General features: G+C 36.7%; 3 protein-coding genes across 7 annotated transcripts; all 3 read left to right on the forward strand.

The window, feature by feature from the left end:
• The first annotated feature begins 5,051 nt into the window (after window positions 1–5,051).
• Window positions 5,052–7,760, forward strand: LOC112294216 (uncharacterized). Of its 2 annotated transcripts, none has more exons than XM_024544472.3 (7): window positions 5,052–5,406; window positions 5,717–6,021; window positions 6,165–6,326; window positions 6,574–6,820; window positions 6,981–7,112; window positions 7,214–7,357; window positions 7,505–7,760. In XM_024544472.3, exons 1-7 carry the CDS (start codon window positions 5,059–5,061, stop codon window positions 7,577–7,579), a joined length of 1,413 nt encoding a protein of 470 aa, XP_024400240.1. In that variant the 5' UTR covers window positions 5,052–5,058; the 3' UTR covers window positions 7,580–7,760. The 2 variants fall into 2 exon arrangements, with proteins under 2 accessions (XP_024400240.1, XP_024400241.1); XM_024544473.3 differs by having other exon boundaries at window positions 5,200–5,406; window positions 5,707–6,021.
• Window positions 7,761–10,727: 2,967 nt separating this feature from the next.
• On the forward strand, window positions 10,728–13,454 carry LOC112294062 (uncharacterized). Of its 2 annotated transcripts, none has more exons than XM_024544185.3 (7): window positions 10,728–11,314; window positions 11,543–11,700; window positions 11,906–11,974; window positions 12,091–12,159; window positions 12,357–12,431; window positions 12,716–12,802; window positions 13,133–13,454. In XM_024544185.3, the coding sequence occupies exons 1-7, from the start codon at window positions 10,912–10,914 to the stop codon at window positions 13,253–13,255; spliced, it is 984 nt and encodes a 327-aa protein (XP_024399953.1). In that variant the 5' UTR covers window positions 10,728–10,911; the 3' UTR covers window positions 13,256–13,454. The 2 variants fall into 2 exon arrangements, with proteins under 2 accessions (XP_024399953.1, XP_024399954.1); XM_024544186.3 differs by having other exon boundaries at window positions 11,543–11,658.
• A 1,137-nt stretch (window positions 13,455–14,591) lies between these two features.
• LOC112294317 (nuclear transcription factor Y subunit B-1) lies at window positions 14,592–17,488 on the forward strand. 3 transcript variants are annotated; one of them, XM_090243964.1, is made up of 3 exons: window positions 14,592–14,674; window positions 15,484–15,864; window positions 16,322–17,488. In XM_090243964.1, the coding sequence occupies exons 2-3, from the start codon at window positions 15,624–15,626 to the stop codon at window positions 16,669–16,671; spliced, it is 591 nt and encodes a 196-aa protein (XP_090100090.1). In that variant the 5' UTR covers window positions 14,592–14,674; window positions 15,484–15,623; the 3' UTR covers window positions 16,672–17,488. The 3 variants fall into 3 exon arrangements, with proteins under 3 accessions (XP_090100090.1, XP_024400382.1, XP_024400383.1); XM_024544614.3 differs by having other exon boundaries at window positions 14,593–15,030; XM_024544615.3 differs by having other exon boundaries at window positions 14,593–14,773.
• Window positions 17,489–17,522: the final 34 nt, after the last annotated feature.

Raw genomic sequence — 17,522 nt, forward strand, 5'->3', positions numbered from 1 at the left:
GTAAAAGGATCTCTTAAAGGTTTAAACGGAGGAGAGAACTCTGATGGGGGAGCCAATTCTGGATCCAAGATAGAAGATTGAAGAAATTCAGAGGTTAGGGTTTGAGAGAGGAGAGAATTAGCGTTAAAGGAGAGGATAGGTTAAGAAATGAAGGGGAGAGAATAAGTTTTTGGAGAATTTTTTTAAGAGGGATCGAGGAACGAGCTTCATGCTTCGGAGCGGGAAAAAATGATAGAGAATTGGATTTTTTTTCTTCATAGGGTTTTGGGAAGACTGAGGCAATCGTTGCTCAAGTCAGTGTTGTAATGGTGAATCGAGATTTTTAATGAAGTGGGTTTGATTACTCTTGACTGTTTTATGAAATCGAGTTACGTCTGTGATGAAGAATTAAAAGGGTGTCTATAGGATTGAATATGCGGAGTAAATGAAATTTATTGGGTTAATCTAACAAGACAGTTAGTGGACACAAGATCGTGAGTATAAAGCGGTATCGAAGATTAGTAGTTTGGGTTGTTTGAGGTTCTCTATAACGTTTAGAGACCTACCTGTTGGGGCAAAAAGGACTTCGGCGAGCAGTCAAAGGACATCCATATAGATTTACGATATATTCTTACAGTTGTTTATATTCCAACAGTCAAAAACCGATAAATTGCTTGAATATTAGCGAATCTCCATACTACCTTCTACAGCGAGACACCTGACACGTTCTCGAGCAGGAAAGTACGTAATACGACAGCGTTTGGTATTACAACTTTGGAAGGGACTCCCAATGTTTAGTGATTTTACTAGAGATAAAAACAACTCTTGATAGTGTTTCAAATGTTTTATTTGAAGGAAGTTATATAGGTCTCAATATTAATCAAATAATTAGGTGGTCTTTCTGCCTTAGTATAAGACACTATTGATGATTGAGAGGCCCTGTCAATCATCTTCGAAGAGAATAAAGATTAAAATATGTGGCAAATATAATCCACCGTATCTTGGATTTTTTCAACATATGATGATTACTCTTTGTGGAACTTGTCCCTAAAAAGGAGAATAATATCATGGACATATACATGTAAACCAATAATTACCTATATATTAGATAAAAGTAGATAAAAGTAGGTTAATTCATAATATCTTCTATACAAGCTTTTTAGAAGCTTTATAGATGCTACTTTGACTTTATAAATGTCTATAATTGATTTTTTAGGTTAGAAACGTGGTCAATAAATTAGCCATGTACCACACATGTTGGTAGCTTGAAGAATAAGCTAATTATGTGATACACACATAGAAAACTTGTTTTATAAGCTAAGGCATGTGTCTTGCAAAGTCAACACATATTAGATGCCTTGTAGAACATTATTAGGTAGCTCATAGTTAGATAATATATATAGAAGCAAGAGTGAAGCCCTCTTCATTCTTATCAACTTCTTTCTTGCTTGTAGTTTAGATTTAAGAGTCTCTAATTTCCTTATCTTTTGGTAATTACTATTTCAATTTTCTTTTAATATACATACTATTTTATTTTTATTTTGTCACTTTTCTTTTTACATAGGTTTCATAGGTTTATGCATCTTTTCTAGTTCATGTCCTTGAGAGCTCAATAGCATGGGTTTCCATTGTTGTATTGTAATATAAGAACATGGTGAAAATATAATCAAAAATAAATTTTAAATTAATATCTAATCATCTTAGTTTAATTATAATTCAAGACATTTAAATATAGCTTTTATAAAAGCCTCTTGGTTTATTTTCTTATCTTAATAGCTAATAAATTAAAATTTGATTAATAATTTTAGCTTCTAGGCTATAGAAATCCTTTTATTGCCTTAAAAAGGCTATAAATTGATAAAAATAGGATAAGAGAGGTGAATAATTAGTATAATTAATACTAGAATTAAATTGAATGGCGTAGGGCTTGCTTTCATAGGATTTGGGATGACTTTGTAATTTTTGTTTAACATTGGTGACTTTGGATTTATGCGAATGTTTCGTTTTTGGTATAAGAAAATATCGAAAGTTGGTAGATTGGGATTGGGTAGAGTTTCTATAATATCTAAAGATCTACTAGTGACAACATAGTGAAATTTAGCATGGTATTAAAGGACTTGAAGATCAAGCTATACACCAATTTTGAACTAAAATTAATAATTGGAGAAGGAGAAATTACTATTGGACCATTTGTAATAACTTTTGATTTGGCAGCCAAGTAAAATTAGTGTGGTTTTTTAATGTTTTTTCACAATTTGTAAGTTAGATTGGATTGAATATTTTTTTGAATATATAAAAGACTTATAGTGGCATTTATAAGTGGAGGATCAAATTAGGAATTATAGCTTATTGAAGCTCATTGATTAGAGTTATGGCTTACAAAGAGAAGTTGAATTTGCCTAATTATGAAAGTAATAAGGCAATTGAAGTTTGTGTATAATTGAGATTATTGAAGAGAATATTTTTTAGCACTTTGTATTGACTTTAACCACTTTTAAATTCAAATTCAAATTCCTTTCTTCTTATATAGATGAAAGCTATTAGAGTTTTTTGGATACTTGTAAAATACAACTTCACCTTTCACAACCAAGTGCCCAATACATTTCCAAATAAGACAACATGTAATGAAACACTACTAGTATTATTATATTAAAATTAGAATATTTAAATATAAAAATAAAAAATAAGATAGAATTTTTTATATATTAATATATTATTATTAATAATTATTAGATTAAAATTATATTACATATACTATGAATGTTATAAAAATAAGATTACTTATTATTTATAAAGTATAGTTTTATGACTTAATCTGATTTTTATAAATCTAATGTATATGTATATATATATATATATAGAGAGAGAGATAAGAAGTTTGATCTATATTCAAAATAATGTAATAATTTTTTAAAATATTATTATTCTAAGCTACAAAGAAAATCTAGAATTCTAATAAATTTTAATATTTGTATCAGGATATGTATAACTGTGTTATTTTTATAACACTTCTAACATGTTTTACTTGTAATTAAATATAAATGATTCACAACCAAGAATATATTAAAAAACAGTTCTTATGACATGATTCTAACTTTGAACTTAAATATTTGCCTTATTATTTTTGCATTAAAAATTAATGTTATATATATTTTTAATTTAATTTTTTTATATGCATATATATATATATATTTATTTATATATATTTTCACTTTATTTTTTATACTGATGCATTTCGTTTTCTAATGGAGACCACATATTTTTCATAACAATCATATTCAAAACATCACATCTTTAATGTACAACTACATCCTTACAATATAGAATTATATTTTTCAGATTGAGAGTACTTGACATACTTACTTTGGCAACATTTAGTTTTAAATACAATATATTACTATTTAAATGCTCCAATGAACCTTTATACTTGACTGTCTAAAAAAGAGTTATCTATGTCAAACTAAGATAGCATATATCTGATCATGATGATACAGGAATTAGTATTTGTTCATTAACTTATCAAAATTAATACATTATTACAAATAGATATATTCTGAATAATTGGAAAAAAATTTGAATGCTGATTGAGTTATAAATGGATTCCATGTCCATCAATAATTCTAATTATCTTCCTTTAAATAAATTATTCATCAAAAATTACAGATGCTAGCATTGATGCATTTAAAATTAGCAATCTGTAAAACCTGATGCCCTTTTCTTTACTTGAAAGTTAGTATTGAGACTAACAAAATCTAGGCGGATGCATGGTTGGATAAACAAATACAAATAAACATTTCTCGCCTTAATTAAGAACTTGTTTATTAAAAATTTAAAAGACAGTATGAATAGAGTAGAAAATTTTGTAACATCACTTTTCATGATTTGAAATTATGCATGTTAAGTATATGCTTAATTGAATTAATTTCTTTTTCTATCTGTTAGAATATTCTACAATCATTTTAGAATTTTTTTGTAATGAAAAAATAATTGTAGAATAAAATAATTATCAATTTAATAAACTAGTTGGTTTACGCAGTGAATAAAAACACAATAATGGTTTATCCATTCATTGAATTCATTTTTGCAATTGTTGGTTCTAAACAAGTGAGTGTTTTGTGTGGATGTGGATTTAAATGATTTCTACTTATTCTATTATTTAAAAGTCAAACAAAACATATAATTAAAAAATTAAACTGAAAATTTCAGTATAATAAATATTAGTCAAGGAATTGTATTGAGGATGTTACAAGGGAGTTTTTTTTTTTTTTTTTTTTTTTTTTTCCTTTCTTTCTTTCTTTCTTTCTTTCTTTCTTTCTTCTAAATGACAAACATCTAATATGCCAATAATCTTATGAGACACTCTTCCTTCTTTTATATATAAAAATTCCACTCTTTTGTATGAAAAAAGTTCTTTCACAAATCTTTCTCAATAAGATAAATAAACACTTTAGAGCAATCTTAGAGTTTTACTTTGCATGCACCAAAGATATTCTTTTGATTTAAAAAAAAAAGAAGTGATAAAACGTGATATATAAATATTTATACATTAATGATGGTTGAATGTTGTTTATTTTCAATTTTGATTATTTTGGGTTTTTAACAATTGTTTAGTGTTTTTAATGGAATATATGTTCATGTGATTCTTTGTAACATTGTGAGTAGTGTGATCTAGTAGTATGCATCAGTAATTTGCTTTAAAATGCAACTACCATAATAAAACCAAGCACCCAAAACTACTTATCTATTATTAAAAATACACATAAGTAGTATAAATACTTAAAGTTGAGACAAACATCAACACTTGCCAACGATGACTTCAATTGAATATTAAACATTGAATTTTACGAATTTAGAAAAGATAAATCGTTTAAAAAGTGATTTATTTAAACTATTTATTTAATATGGTCTAGTTGGCCTTTACTGACGTGGCAGGGATCAATCAACCCCTACAATTGTGCTGACATGGCAGTAGTCGTTACACGGTAGTGGGGGGGGCGGGGTGGGTGGGGGCTGTGAGGGGAATGGGCTCCTCCGTCTTCTTCGTCGTCTTCCCTTTCCCGCCTTCCTCCCTGAGGCTGTATGTGCCCCTTCTTTCTACCATTTCTGCCTTTTACTGTTATTTATTATTGTTTATTATTCCATGCTTTGTTGCGGAGTGGTGCCATCGCCGCCATGGCCATGGCTATCTCGGACGAGACCCCCGTCCCGGTTCGCGACAGGGCTGCTGGTGCTGCCGATGATGAGGATGATGGTGGTGGTGGTGGAGGAGGGATCAATGGCGACGCGAAGGGGAACCAGACCTCGCACGAGATGGAGCGCATAGAGCCATTGCCGGACGTAGATGCAATCCGTGCGGCTCTGAATGGTGTCGTGGTTGAGAAGGAGCAAGTCCTCTTGGAGAATAGTCTGCTCTCCGACCATCTCATGGTGCTCCTCTACCCTTTCTCTTCTCCCTCTTTGACATTTCTGGATCATGTAGAGTTTGTTTTTTTTTTTTGTTTTTTTGTTTTTTTTTGTTTTTTTTTGTTTTTTTTTCCTTCTCTGCTGCCTGCTTTGAACTTGCACATATGAGAAGTGCCGTCGCGGCATGCAGATGCCTTCCTTGAATGTTGATTGCCCTAGCATAGAGATGAATTCCCTCTGCATGTGTGTGTGTGTCCGATTAGGGGAGTTTGTGAGTGTTGTATGAAAGGTTTCCTTGAATTTAACTGACTGGTGGCCTGGAAGGTTGCTGCAGCGACTCATGATGCGCTCGGGCAGCGGAGACAACATGCAAATCCAATTGGATTCGCTGGAGGAGCTCGACGAAGTCTACGAGGAGGTGGAAGAGAATCAAGCGTACTTCCGAGGTCGGATTTCTTCGTCGGGCATGTCGTTCAATATCCCGTCCCCAAGCTCCGAGGGTCGCCGGGAGTCCGGCTCTTATCGACTCCCGTGGATGCGCAGTTCTCATGAGATGGCGCAGGCATTGAGCATGGAGGAGCGATGCGACATTGCTGCGGCCGAAACCAATTTGAATAAAGAACAGATGAACATATACCGGTAAGATCCGCCGAGAATGAATCAGTTTCAAAAGTTTTCCCACGATTGGAATAATATTTAAAATATTTTTTTATAAAAATATTTAAAAATATAAAAATCATTCAAGGCTCCGTCAAGCAATCCTGAATGTTAATGAGTTGCAGGCAAGAAAGTGAGCGGATTTTGGACGAACTTCAGGCAGCGTATGACGAAGCAGAGTTAAGAATAGGCGAAATTCGAAGGGACGTCGCAGATTTTCACCGCGAAGTCATTGTAGAAGCTTCAGAGAGGGGCACCGAGACTGCCAGTTCTGAGCATGTGCTAAAGTAAGCGAGGCCATTGAATTCATTTGTGAAGGCAGTGTTGGTTGCCTAAGTTACCGTTTTCATGAAATAGCTAGCAGTCAGAACGACACATGCATTGTAATAGCGGTTGTCTCATAGCCAAGTAATGGCACAAGCGATGCAGGATGTTTCCAGCCACCAGCAAGAATAAGAAGCTTGTTTAGAGAATTCTGCATGCACAGATACACACCCTAAAGTCTTCAAAGTAAAGAACATAACCTCACAGCAGGTTTTTGCAGCAGAAAGTCAGGAAGACTCGGTCAAACACAGAGAAGCTGCGAGAGCGAAACGCAACACTTCAGGGGAACATCGCGAAAACCGAGGCAGCCCTGGAAATTAAGAAAGATCTGTCAGATGTTCTGCATGCAGTCGACTTTGATCAATTAGCCATACAAAAACAGCAACTTGAGGCCCGTCTTAGGGATCGTGAAAACGAGGTTTTTCGATTGAAGAGAGAGAATCTAAAAACGGAGAAGGTATCGCCATTATTGCCAAGCAGTCCTCGATTTCTCTTTCAGCATAAATGGAGAGTGCTCATGTAACTACGTCATTGCACCCCCTTCTATTACCAGGGAGATGAGTGCTGGAATCGCTAATCAGGATGATGATGATGATGATGATGATGATGATGTTCAGGCACTAGAAAAGACCCATTCCCAGCTGAGAGTGCTTTTCGAAGAATACAATGTCATCAAAGCAACTCTACTTGAGCGACAGCCTCAGCTTCACCGTGTCAGAGAGGACACGGCCAAAGCCATCGCGCTGAAGGTGACTAAGGTCTTCAGAGTTACTGCATTGAGTAGATGATACCATGCAGAACGGAAGCAACGGTATTTTCTGAGCACTGAATTGTGAGTTGACATCCACAGAGGAAAATGCAAGAATCGTTGCAACAGTTTATGAAGGAACGAGAATCTTCGAGTGGCGAGAAGAAGCCCACTGCCATGGAGTATCTGGACTTGAAGAAGAGGGTGGCGATTTTGCAACAGAAATCGCACGCAATGCAGATGAAGGTGCTATCTCCTTTCTCCTTTCCCCTCACCACCTCCTCTCCCATCGACCTTTTGGAGACATGGTTTCGCAAGCCATTGCATCTCAGTTTAGAACGAATCATCAAAATAATTCACCGTCTTTGCTGGTGTGTGTTTTTTTGTGTGTAGGTGGGCGTTGCAGATCTCACAGCAACTCAACTGGGTGTCAAGCTTTGCAAAGCCATCAAAGCCTGCAAGGAGTGACTTCTCGTCATTGTGCCAGCAATTTAATTTATTTTTTTAAATTATTTTTATCTTTCGTTCTCGTAGTCTTTTATTTTTTAAAAACATTTTTGCATAGAAAGCAAGGTTTTCCTCTCGTTCAGAACTGTGTGTTTTAACACCGACATGATGGAACGAATCTATTTTGCATTTTCTGCAGTGATATCTTTGTTATGTTTTTTTGGTGCCGTGTGTTGATTATTTTTAAGCTACCATCTTTGTTACCAATGGATGCAAGAATTTTGGAGTAGGAAAAAGGATGTTACTATTTAGGAGCATCTTTTGAATGAGCCATTTAAGAACACATGAAACAACTTGTGGTGGGCATTGTAACTGATTTAACTGAAATTTATCGTTCATTTTAGTTTAGTTTAGTTGTTTCTATGGATTGGGTTCTACTGTATTGATTGATAGATTTAAAAATAAATTCGGGTCTCTTGCAATTATTGGATTAAAATATGGTTAATTAGGACATTGATTTTATAATAGTAAATTGTTTCATCGTTCATTCGATTTCCATTGTCATCTTCATCAAGAAGCTATAGTGTAAGAATTCTACTTACATGCAGTCCTGAAATCTTCAATACCATTGTATTGAATTTATTGCTAAGCAATGAAAGTTTTGAGATTACAGAAGAGGTTTTCATTCTTCCAAGCAATCGATTGATTACCAATTGATTTAGGTTCTGTACATCTTTGGTTTGGTCTTAGTAGCATGTGTCAGTCAAATAGTTGGAAATGTTAAGAAAGAATTAAAGTCTATATGACAATTCCATTGTTCTAAAATGTATATTAACGAGAATACAAACAAGAAGAACTTAAATAGAATGTAAGATTCAATTTAAATTTCAAAAAACTTGTAAATAATTATACATCAATCTGAAAAGAGATATTATCATAAAGATTATTACTCTTGTTTAATTCTTCTTTAGTATGAAATTACATTGCTTTATAGATTTACAAAATAGCAGTTGTTTATTTTCCTCTCTCATTATAAAAAGCTGTATCTAAGTAGTTTCAATTTAAAATCTACTATTAATTAACTAAAAGAGATAAATTTGAAAAACCCATTGTAGAAGTTTTGGTTTGCTTTGGTTTCATGAATCTATTAATGTGGATTCAAAATAGATTAATAGGAAAAGTGCATAGTTTTATATATCAGAAAATAATCACAGTTTTAGTAGATATATAGATATATATATATATATATATATATATTTTAATGTACCTTTAGCAATTATAGTGCACAATGCAAACAATATCCATTTTATTTCATTCGATATTCTTTTAAAGCTTGGTTAAGAAGTCTAATAAAACAAATTCAACATTCTAATTTTTAATTAAATTACTGTTAGAATTTCAAGTGCATATTTATTTTGACTTTAAGGAGAGAAGTTTGAAATTTGAAACTAACACACAACAGTTATTGATGTAAATTCGGAGACAATTCTAAAATAAAGAAACAGAAGTATTCAGATTGTAAGCAGAAATCAAACTTAATCATGCTTGTAATGGAAACAAGTACAAAAAAATTAGATTTAGTTTTTGGGTGCCTGATTAATTCAAACAAAAAATTGACTTCAAAGCACTGCATGGTTGCAAGGTTTTAGATGCTATATTTAAACAATGATTTTTAGGGGAAGGAAGTCATTGATTCGGTTGAAAAATGTTGGATAGAACAGTGATGCAAAAAAGTGGTCACACAATATAATAAATAAATAAATAAATCATAATAAATAATTTAATTTACATATTGTAGTAGCATTTTTTGAACCACTGAAAGAAAATGAAATAATCAAAATGATAAGCAATTGTTGTAAAAGAATTTTAAAAGAACCATCATACATGTTATGTGAAAATGGTTCAATTGGATGGATATATTCAGTTTTAACCATATATTTTACATGAACTTTATTATATATATATATATATATATATATGGTACTATTAATGCCACCATAATTTTTGCTATTGCCACTACAACCCATCAGTCACTTCACCATGGTTTTTTCATTTTTTATTTCTTTCATACCAATCAAACAGTTCAAAAGGTATTAAATTAAAAAATTGATTTGAAAGGTTTTGAACAAAGGTGGTATAGGATGGATGGAGGGTTGTGATAGCAATAGCAGAAAATGCGGTGGCAAGATAAAATTTATATATTTATATATATATATATATATATATATGTATACATATATTTTTGTAGTACAATGTAAATTTTGAATATGATTTATGTTAGTTTTTCAATTCCGATTTGAAAATTTGTCTGTACTGCATTCATTGTTCGATTTTTGTTTATGTGATACTCTAAAATTGTGGATGGTTTGTGAATTTTCTTTATTTTACATAAAAAATGACAAAAATAAACAATTATATGTATGTATGTATGTATATATATATTTATATATATATTTTGTGACTAAATCTATGTAGTACTTCATTTTTGATGGTTGCAAACTCCTAATTGTCTTCACTGGTAATAGAAAGTAGCACAGAATTATCACAAAATAATTGCATGATATTTTTCTAAAGTAAACCCTAATACAGTTTTGTAATAAAGACTAAAGGCACCAAAGAACACTCACAAGTACAAGTTAAACCAAACATTATGCAGAAAGACAAATTAAAGTAAATGACGGAACTTTTGGAGTTTCACGACAAAGTTTATAAGAATAAAAGCCAGGACGAGGTGCATGATTAATTCATTAAAAATACAAAAATACTGTTCTGGTGTTTCTTCACTTGTAGAATGATTCCAAAAATGTAATTACATTCTGCATTCAATCTTGTTAACGCAAAACAAAACCTTGAATAATCGCATATCTCAAACCCTATTAACATTTGCATTTTGATTTATTTGTTGTTGGAAGTTGGGATTGGTCATGGGAGTCATTCCAGTGTTCACGGTCATAGGAGTCTCTACGGGGGTCACGGTCATGGGATTACTTCGGTCACTTCGGGCTCTGGGGTTGGGAGTCTCCTTGGGTCCCTAAAACCGAGAGATAGAGAGAGAGCGAGAGAGATAGAGAGAGGGACGCGTTCACACCGCCGACGAGCTCCGGAGCTCTCCTCCTCGTTGGTTTCGTAAAGCCTTCGTAGCAGTAGCAGCCGCACTTGACTCTCTCCTCTCCTCTGAGGATTCAATCCCCTCCAATTCCTATTCCTGATTTCTCATTTCTCGATTTGCTTGTGTTTGCGCAATGTGTGTGTGCGCACAGCTGTGCTTGTTGTTCTCACTGCATCGTTGCATTATTATTCTCCGCTTCGAATCATCATCCTGCTAGCATTTGCAAGAGCAATCCTCACTCACCATGCATGCTGCTTCCACCTTCGCGCGTCTTCGCTGTGTGCCACAGCTTTGTCGGGCTTATCACAGTGCCGGAGGACGATGCTGCCACGATGGTGGCCCCGCGCGGTTTGTGAGTGTTAGGAGGGACGAGTTTGGAGGGAGTCCGAAGCGGGATATTGCGACGTTGAGGGTGACCAGTGGTAGAATCGCTGCGAGGCGTGGAGACGGGGAGCAGCGCTTTCCTGTTGGGGAATATGGGGAGCGGATTGTGGTGTCGTCGTATGAGGACCAGGAGGAGGATGATGACGAGGATGAGTTCAAATTGGAGTATGAAGAGAATGGGTGCGTCCTTGTGAAGAGTTCGTCCAAGACTTTGGAGGAGGAGGAAGATGACCGTGGGGGTTTCTTATGCTGCGACTTTACAGGTTGATAAACTTCTTGATTTCTAGGATTCCCCGGTTGAGAAACTCCTGAATGGCCCCGTTAGCTGAGAGAGAACTGCGAAAGGAAATTGAAAGTGTGAATTGGGTCATTTTGAGCAGTGGCTACAACTTGCATGAGATCTGTCGGATTTTCAGATTATTCCAGTGCAGAGAATTTTAAGAGTATGGCCAGCGGTAAATGAAGTTTTGGGTATGCAATTGTTCGTACAGGTTGCTATTTTTCAGATGAGCCACCGGTAGAGAGGGCATTTGAAGTGATCGAAGGAGAAGGATGGCGACTTGGATACGAAACTGCACCAGAATCAGTAGAAAGCTTCTGCGCTATTGTAAGGAATGCGAGAACATATCACTTCGGGGTTGCCGAAATCGTAATTTTCTTTGCGTCTCTTCGGCGGTACACTCATCTTTATCTGTTCTTGTTCTATGGAAACTGATGGATGCCGATGGACACTGCGATGAGAAATTGATGGGTGCCCCAGTTGTACTTAGCTAAATTTGCAATAGGGTTCTCGAACATGAGTAGCACCAATCGATTGTAGTACTGAATTCGGGTTGCAAATGTGGCTGTGGCAGGTTGGAGCTGGGGGATGGAGCCTCGCTCTAACAGCATCGGAATTCAATGATTTTTGCTACCTTATACAAGTACCGTGGCAGTAGATCGATCACCTCGTACTTAATCTTTGTCATATATATATTGGACTAGAATACTCGATTACTTCATGCGGATAAGTTTACTTGTGAACGGTGGGCTCCTGCAGATCTTGAGAAATGCCATCTCAACTGTTGACGAGGATAAGTTCTTAGGAAAGGACGAAGTTGTTATACGGGTAATTTATTTTGGTCCTGTGCTGGAGAACTAAGCAGTCGGATCGTCATTCTCTTGGAGAAGAGTCTGATTTCGCAAGTGAGATTTTCCGTTGCCTGTGCAGGGCCTCAACAGCACGAGCAGTAAAAGTCACAGGGTTTTCAGTTCATAGAGCACAAACCAGGGTCTGACCTTACACTGCTGTGAAATTTTATTCAGATGGAGAGAGGTTGCCTTTGGATGGCGTGCGTTATACCTAAGAAGAGAGTTGCAATGTTCCAAAAACTCGCCATGGTATTTTAACATTTTCATATAGTTCATTTGAGTTTAGGGTCCACATGGAAGCTCTTTCCTATGGACGCGTGCTGATGGCATCAATTACTTGAATCATGACAAGTTAAGTATTCTAAGATGTAGAGTGTTTTATTAGATCTCCTAGATTAAGCTGCGAATGTTAACCTCAAAGGGTGAATACATATTTTTATCGGTTGAATTTCACTGGCATGGTTGAATTTAAGAAGCGATAGGATCAAAGGACTTTGATTATCTGACTGTGCGCTACGCCATGTGGTGAGCAGCTTGGACATAGAGGTCTTCTTGAAAGCCAACACAAGGCTGCCTTTGAGCTACGGTTTATTCTTTCCGGTGTATCAGGCAGACGACAGGTTAGAGCTCCTTTTCCTTACTTTCCTTCTCCTCCCTGCAACTTGTTAGTTTTTTCCTCGCTACTTGAATCCCGTGCCGCATTCTGGGCAGATCCTAAAATGATGCTACTGTTAGGCAGGGTGATCTTTGGATGATTAAGATTCCTCGATACGATTGAAGTTAACTCGAGTCTCACGGACTCTGTAGTTCAAGAAATAAGCAACTGTTCGGTTGCACTTTTGTTTGTTTGGATTTATCGTGGATACTGCGATGCTGTTTGAGCCTTCACACCAGCCTGCGTAATGTTTTTGGTGGTAAAAGCGATTTTTTATCATGTAACTGTCACACAGGCTGAAGGATTCTGGCCATCTGAGGCTGTGATGGACATGCTCAAGAAGATCGATGCAAAGAACCTCGAACTGGAGGAGCAGATTGCCCAAGTACAAAATTTTGCAGCAGACAGACTTGCATAGTAGTCTAGCTCGTTAAGTTCCTGCCAAGAACAATCAGTAACAGATCTGCATTTCTGGCAACTAATTGGAATGCTTAACATGCTATCTCCTTGCGGGGGCAGGATTGTCCACACGACCTGTCCGCTTTCTGTACATTTCCTGATTCTCAGGTGTTTCTCTAGTATCACATTTAATCTGTACTTGTTGCTTTGCCACATTCTACAGTGATGCACAAGTGGACTTGGATGCAGCTCTCTCTTTTGAAGCGTTATCAAGCGTCTGAGTCTCTCCATTCCCAACTTGATTAGAAATCGCTGCTCTGGATTTAACTGGTTTTAGTGCCTGACACCTAATCGTATGCGTGGGTTTCGGAACCTTTGCTTCCAATTTGCGAAAATGGCAGAGGATGAAATTACAGGGTTTTGTTTTTATAGCCTCAGGCTGTCGAAAGTGAAAAAAGTGAGCTTGGATGGGTCTATAATAACTACAGAGAGCACCTCAAAACCCACTCTTCTGGTTGCAACCTCCTCCCCCCCCGCCCCCCCACAACTATTTTGTCATTTTTAATTCCAAGTAGTGGGTGCACACATTTTGGATGTTCAATTTCTTTTGACCAGATTGACAACTCGCCAAGTCCAATTGTCAGATTGAAAGCGTTGTCTTTATATCATATTTTCAATAATATTTCATGTTCCTTTTATTCCCCAAAAATGAAACCATAGGCCTTTCTATTGATTTTAAGGAGGATTGACCGTTAAATCTTTTTGGCAAGTAGTTTCTTCATTCAATTTTGAAGTCTCTCTCTCTCTCTCTCTATATATATATATATATATATATATATATACACAGAGCAGCCATTTCTTCTGCAATTTATTAATTGATCTAACGATTGTTTAAATAAATAAGGGTTCCGTGTTTCTCTGTCTATTTGCTAGATTCTTTCATCACTGAGATTGATTCAAATCAGTACCAAATCAACTTTGTTTGTTTTTCAAGAAACTATTACTCACCAATAATTAAGTAGCAAAAGTATTGATACGGTTTTATTTATTTACAATATAAAAATTATTGCAATAATTTAGCACCACATTTTACTTTAATTCAAAACATAAGAAGATATTCATTCATGCTTTTAAACATTATTTTTATTTATTTATTTATTTATTTTTTTGCATTACATACGACTTATTTTTGCTTACATAGAAATACACAATACAATCTAAAAATACAAAGAATGTAAAGAATATTTAAAAAATCTTATGAATATTAGGGAAGGGTGCCCGAGCCTGGCCTGGCCTTAGGTCCGGAGTGGAAGTGCCAGCGTGGCATAGGGGCAATGTAGGCGGGAGCAGATTTCAAACAAGATGGATTGTGGCGGGGGCGGGGCAGAGTGCGCTGAATTTTGCAACTGAATTGGCGGATGCCCCGAGGACCCCCGAGGTACTTCTTTAGCTTTCATTGCGCGTTGAGAGATCGATCGATCGTTGTTGGAGCGAGTCGGTGGGCCGCACGTGAAGGAGTTTGCACAAAATCGTTTAGGTAACATTGTGGTTGGATTGAGTTGAGTCCTCCTTTCCTTGTGATCGCACGGAGGAGTGAGAGCTTTTGTGAATGAGCCGTTTTGTGCAAGCTTTGTGTTCCGGCTTAGCCACTCGCATTTTACGACACGACGTCACGCCGAGGGTTCCTGCGTGCATTTTTTGTGCACTATATTTGTATCGTTCACCATCAAGTATCTCAGACCAAGCGCCGGTGTATTATTTAGTATTGGTGATCAAGATTCTTGGAGTCGCGGAGTAAGTTTTGTGTTGAGATTGTCGCTGCGAAGAATTGTCATGAGGATCTGTAGATTTTTTTTGACGAATTTGACTTCGACATCTGAAAAATTGGTCGTCACCATGACATCGATCGGTTGTGTTGCATGAATTCGGTCACGTCTACACCGTTGTGTGAGTGGAGTATTTTCTTTGCAAAATATCTGAATAACAAATTGCAATCAGAACTTCGAATGATTACCCCGCACAATCGAGTACTGAAAACTCTATGACCATGTCCTGCCTACGATTGATTGCGTATGCCTCTCTTAGATGCTCCTGTGTTCTGTTATTTATGCAGTGGACTTTGAGCTGGTCAATTTATTTTTGCGCTTCTCCTCACACAATCATCACATCTCTGCAGTTATAACTATGATAAGCAAAGGCTGCTTTTGTTTTAGCACTGACATGTTTGCGTTATTTTCACGTTTACAGTAAGCATATCACACTCACAGCACTCTAGCTAAGGGAAATGCGAACGCAAAGAGCTCATAATCATCCAATCTTTACAAGGAAAATATTGGGACACATTACACACTTGCTCCTTAGGAACCAAGCTGCCTAGACTGGGAGGAATGGCCGACAGCGGCAGCGACAAACCAAGATCACCTGAGAACGACCAGCACCCAGACAATGAATCCGGAGGAGTGCAACTCCAGGATCACGATACTATTGTCATAGAGCAGGAGCCATTAATACCAATAGCAAGTGTAGTTCGAATCATGAAGAAAATATTGCCACACAACACTAAAATATCAAAGGAAGCCAAGGAGACAATGCAACTGTGTACATCCGAATTCGTGAGTTTCATCACTGGTAAGTCGATGCTGTGTCATCCCCTTCGTACTATTGGATTGTAATTAAGAAACATAGTATTGGACAGAATCAAATTCATTGTCCAGCTTGAAACAGCGATCAACGGTGGCAATAGTCGATGAAGCAGTTCGCATGAGATAATGTGATAACATTGTGTGTTGTGTTGTGCTGGTTAAGTTGAGTATCTTTGAGGCGTCACTTGCATCGTCCAATTGACCTTGCGAAGTTGTATGGTACGCAATTGAAGTCGTGAAGTGGGTTTAATATGAATATATACATATATATATATATATATATATATATATTGCTGGAAATGAACTTTTCCCACAATACGACAATCATGTAGTCGTGGTACTCTCAGTATGATGGAAAAATAGGCAGTTAATATCGGCCTTCGGAAATCCTACACTTTCATCTCGATTAGACTAGAGTTCCATATTTTTTGGATCTACTGCAGATGAGGCGTTTGATAAATGTCAGAGAGAGAAAAGGAGGACAATCACTGGAGACGACGTGCTGTGGGCCTTTCGTAGTCTCAATTTTGATGACTACGCTGAGCTCCTTGAGATTTACCTGCAGAAGTACCGGCAGTTCTTAGAGGTTAAATTCGGAATTCAGTCCGTAGGAATGGAAAGCAATCTTAGCAATGAAGAAGGACTTAGATTTGCAGGCCTATCAGATGGAATGAGCGGCGACATGAATCAGGAAGGGGTTACTGTGCCAGCGGAGCTGATGCTGCACTCGTATGGGAATGAGCCTTCTCCGGAGATGATGTATTACTTGCATCACATGAGGCCGCCATACTAAATGCCGATTCCCTCTGGCGGTAGTCACTTTTGTGGGTTGTCGAAAGGAGGGCCAGTGGTGGACGTGTTGGGAATAGGATACCGGGGTTGCAGATAGCCGAGTCTAGAAGGAGACGGTCAGGCTGTAGAACTAGGGGGTGTTGAGGGGCCGAGAAAAGGACTGCTCGATGGGGTGTAGCGCAGCATGAGGACCAATTGGTGCAGTTGCGATGTCGTGACCGAGCAGTCAAGTATACTTTGGCGCGTGTATAGTGATTGTAAAGAAAGCGGTAACGCGACGGAAGCTGGTGCGAGCTTATACGCGAAGGAGCAGCAGTTGTATGATCTAAGGCTGCACTGGCAAGTCATCGTCGGATCTGAACGAAGGTGCCTGTGGACGTGTGCTGGGTCCTTCGTGTTGTGACAAAAATTAAATCTTCTTCGATTGTTCATCCTTTTCTTAATTTTGTGTGAAAACGCTCTTTACGATACAGGGATAGAAGATTAAAAAGGGCAGAGATAGGGATTATTTTATACCGAGTTTTTTGGGCTCATTTTAGGCCAGATGTACTTCGAGGGTGTGAGGGGGGTTGAAGAATGTTGTCATCTGTTGTTACTTTTTCAGCAGACTTTACATCTTCCTAGTTTTAAAATATGGGGCAAGGTCGCATGCACTGAGAGGACAGTGCGATAATTGAATTTAGTACAGCATGAAACTGAACCGAACTCTATATTTGAACTAGATATTCTACCTGTGTTGTTTGTCTAAAATAGGTACGAAGAGCATATGTGGTTTTGATTTTGGTTTTGACTAAAGACTTTTTAGATTTGTTACCATAGCCACTTCTGTATTACTATGTGCTTCAGTAATTA

This window comes from Physcomitrium patens, chromosome 17 (assembly GCF_059467195.1).
Source record: "Physcomitrium patens ecotype Gransden chromosome 17, ASM5946719v1, whole genome shotgun sequence".
Taxonomy (NCBI): Eukaryota; Viridiplantae; Streptophyta; class Bryopsida; order Funariales; family Funariaceae; genus Physcomitrium; species Physcomitrium patens.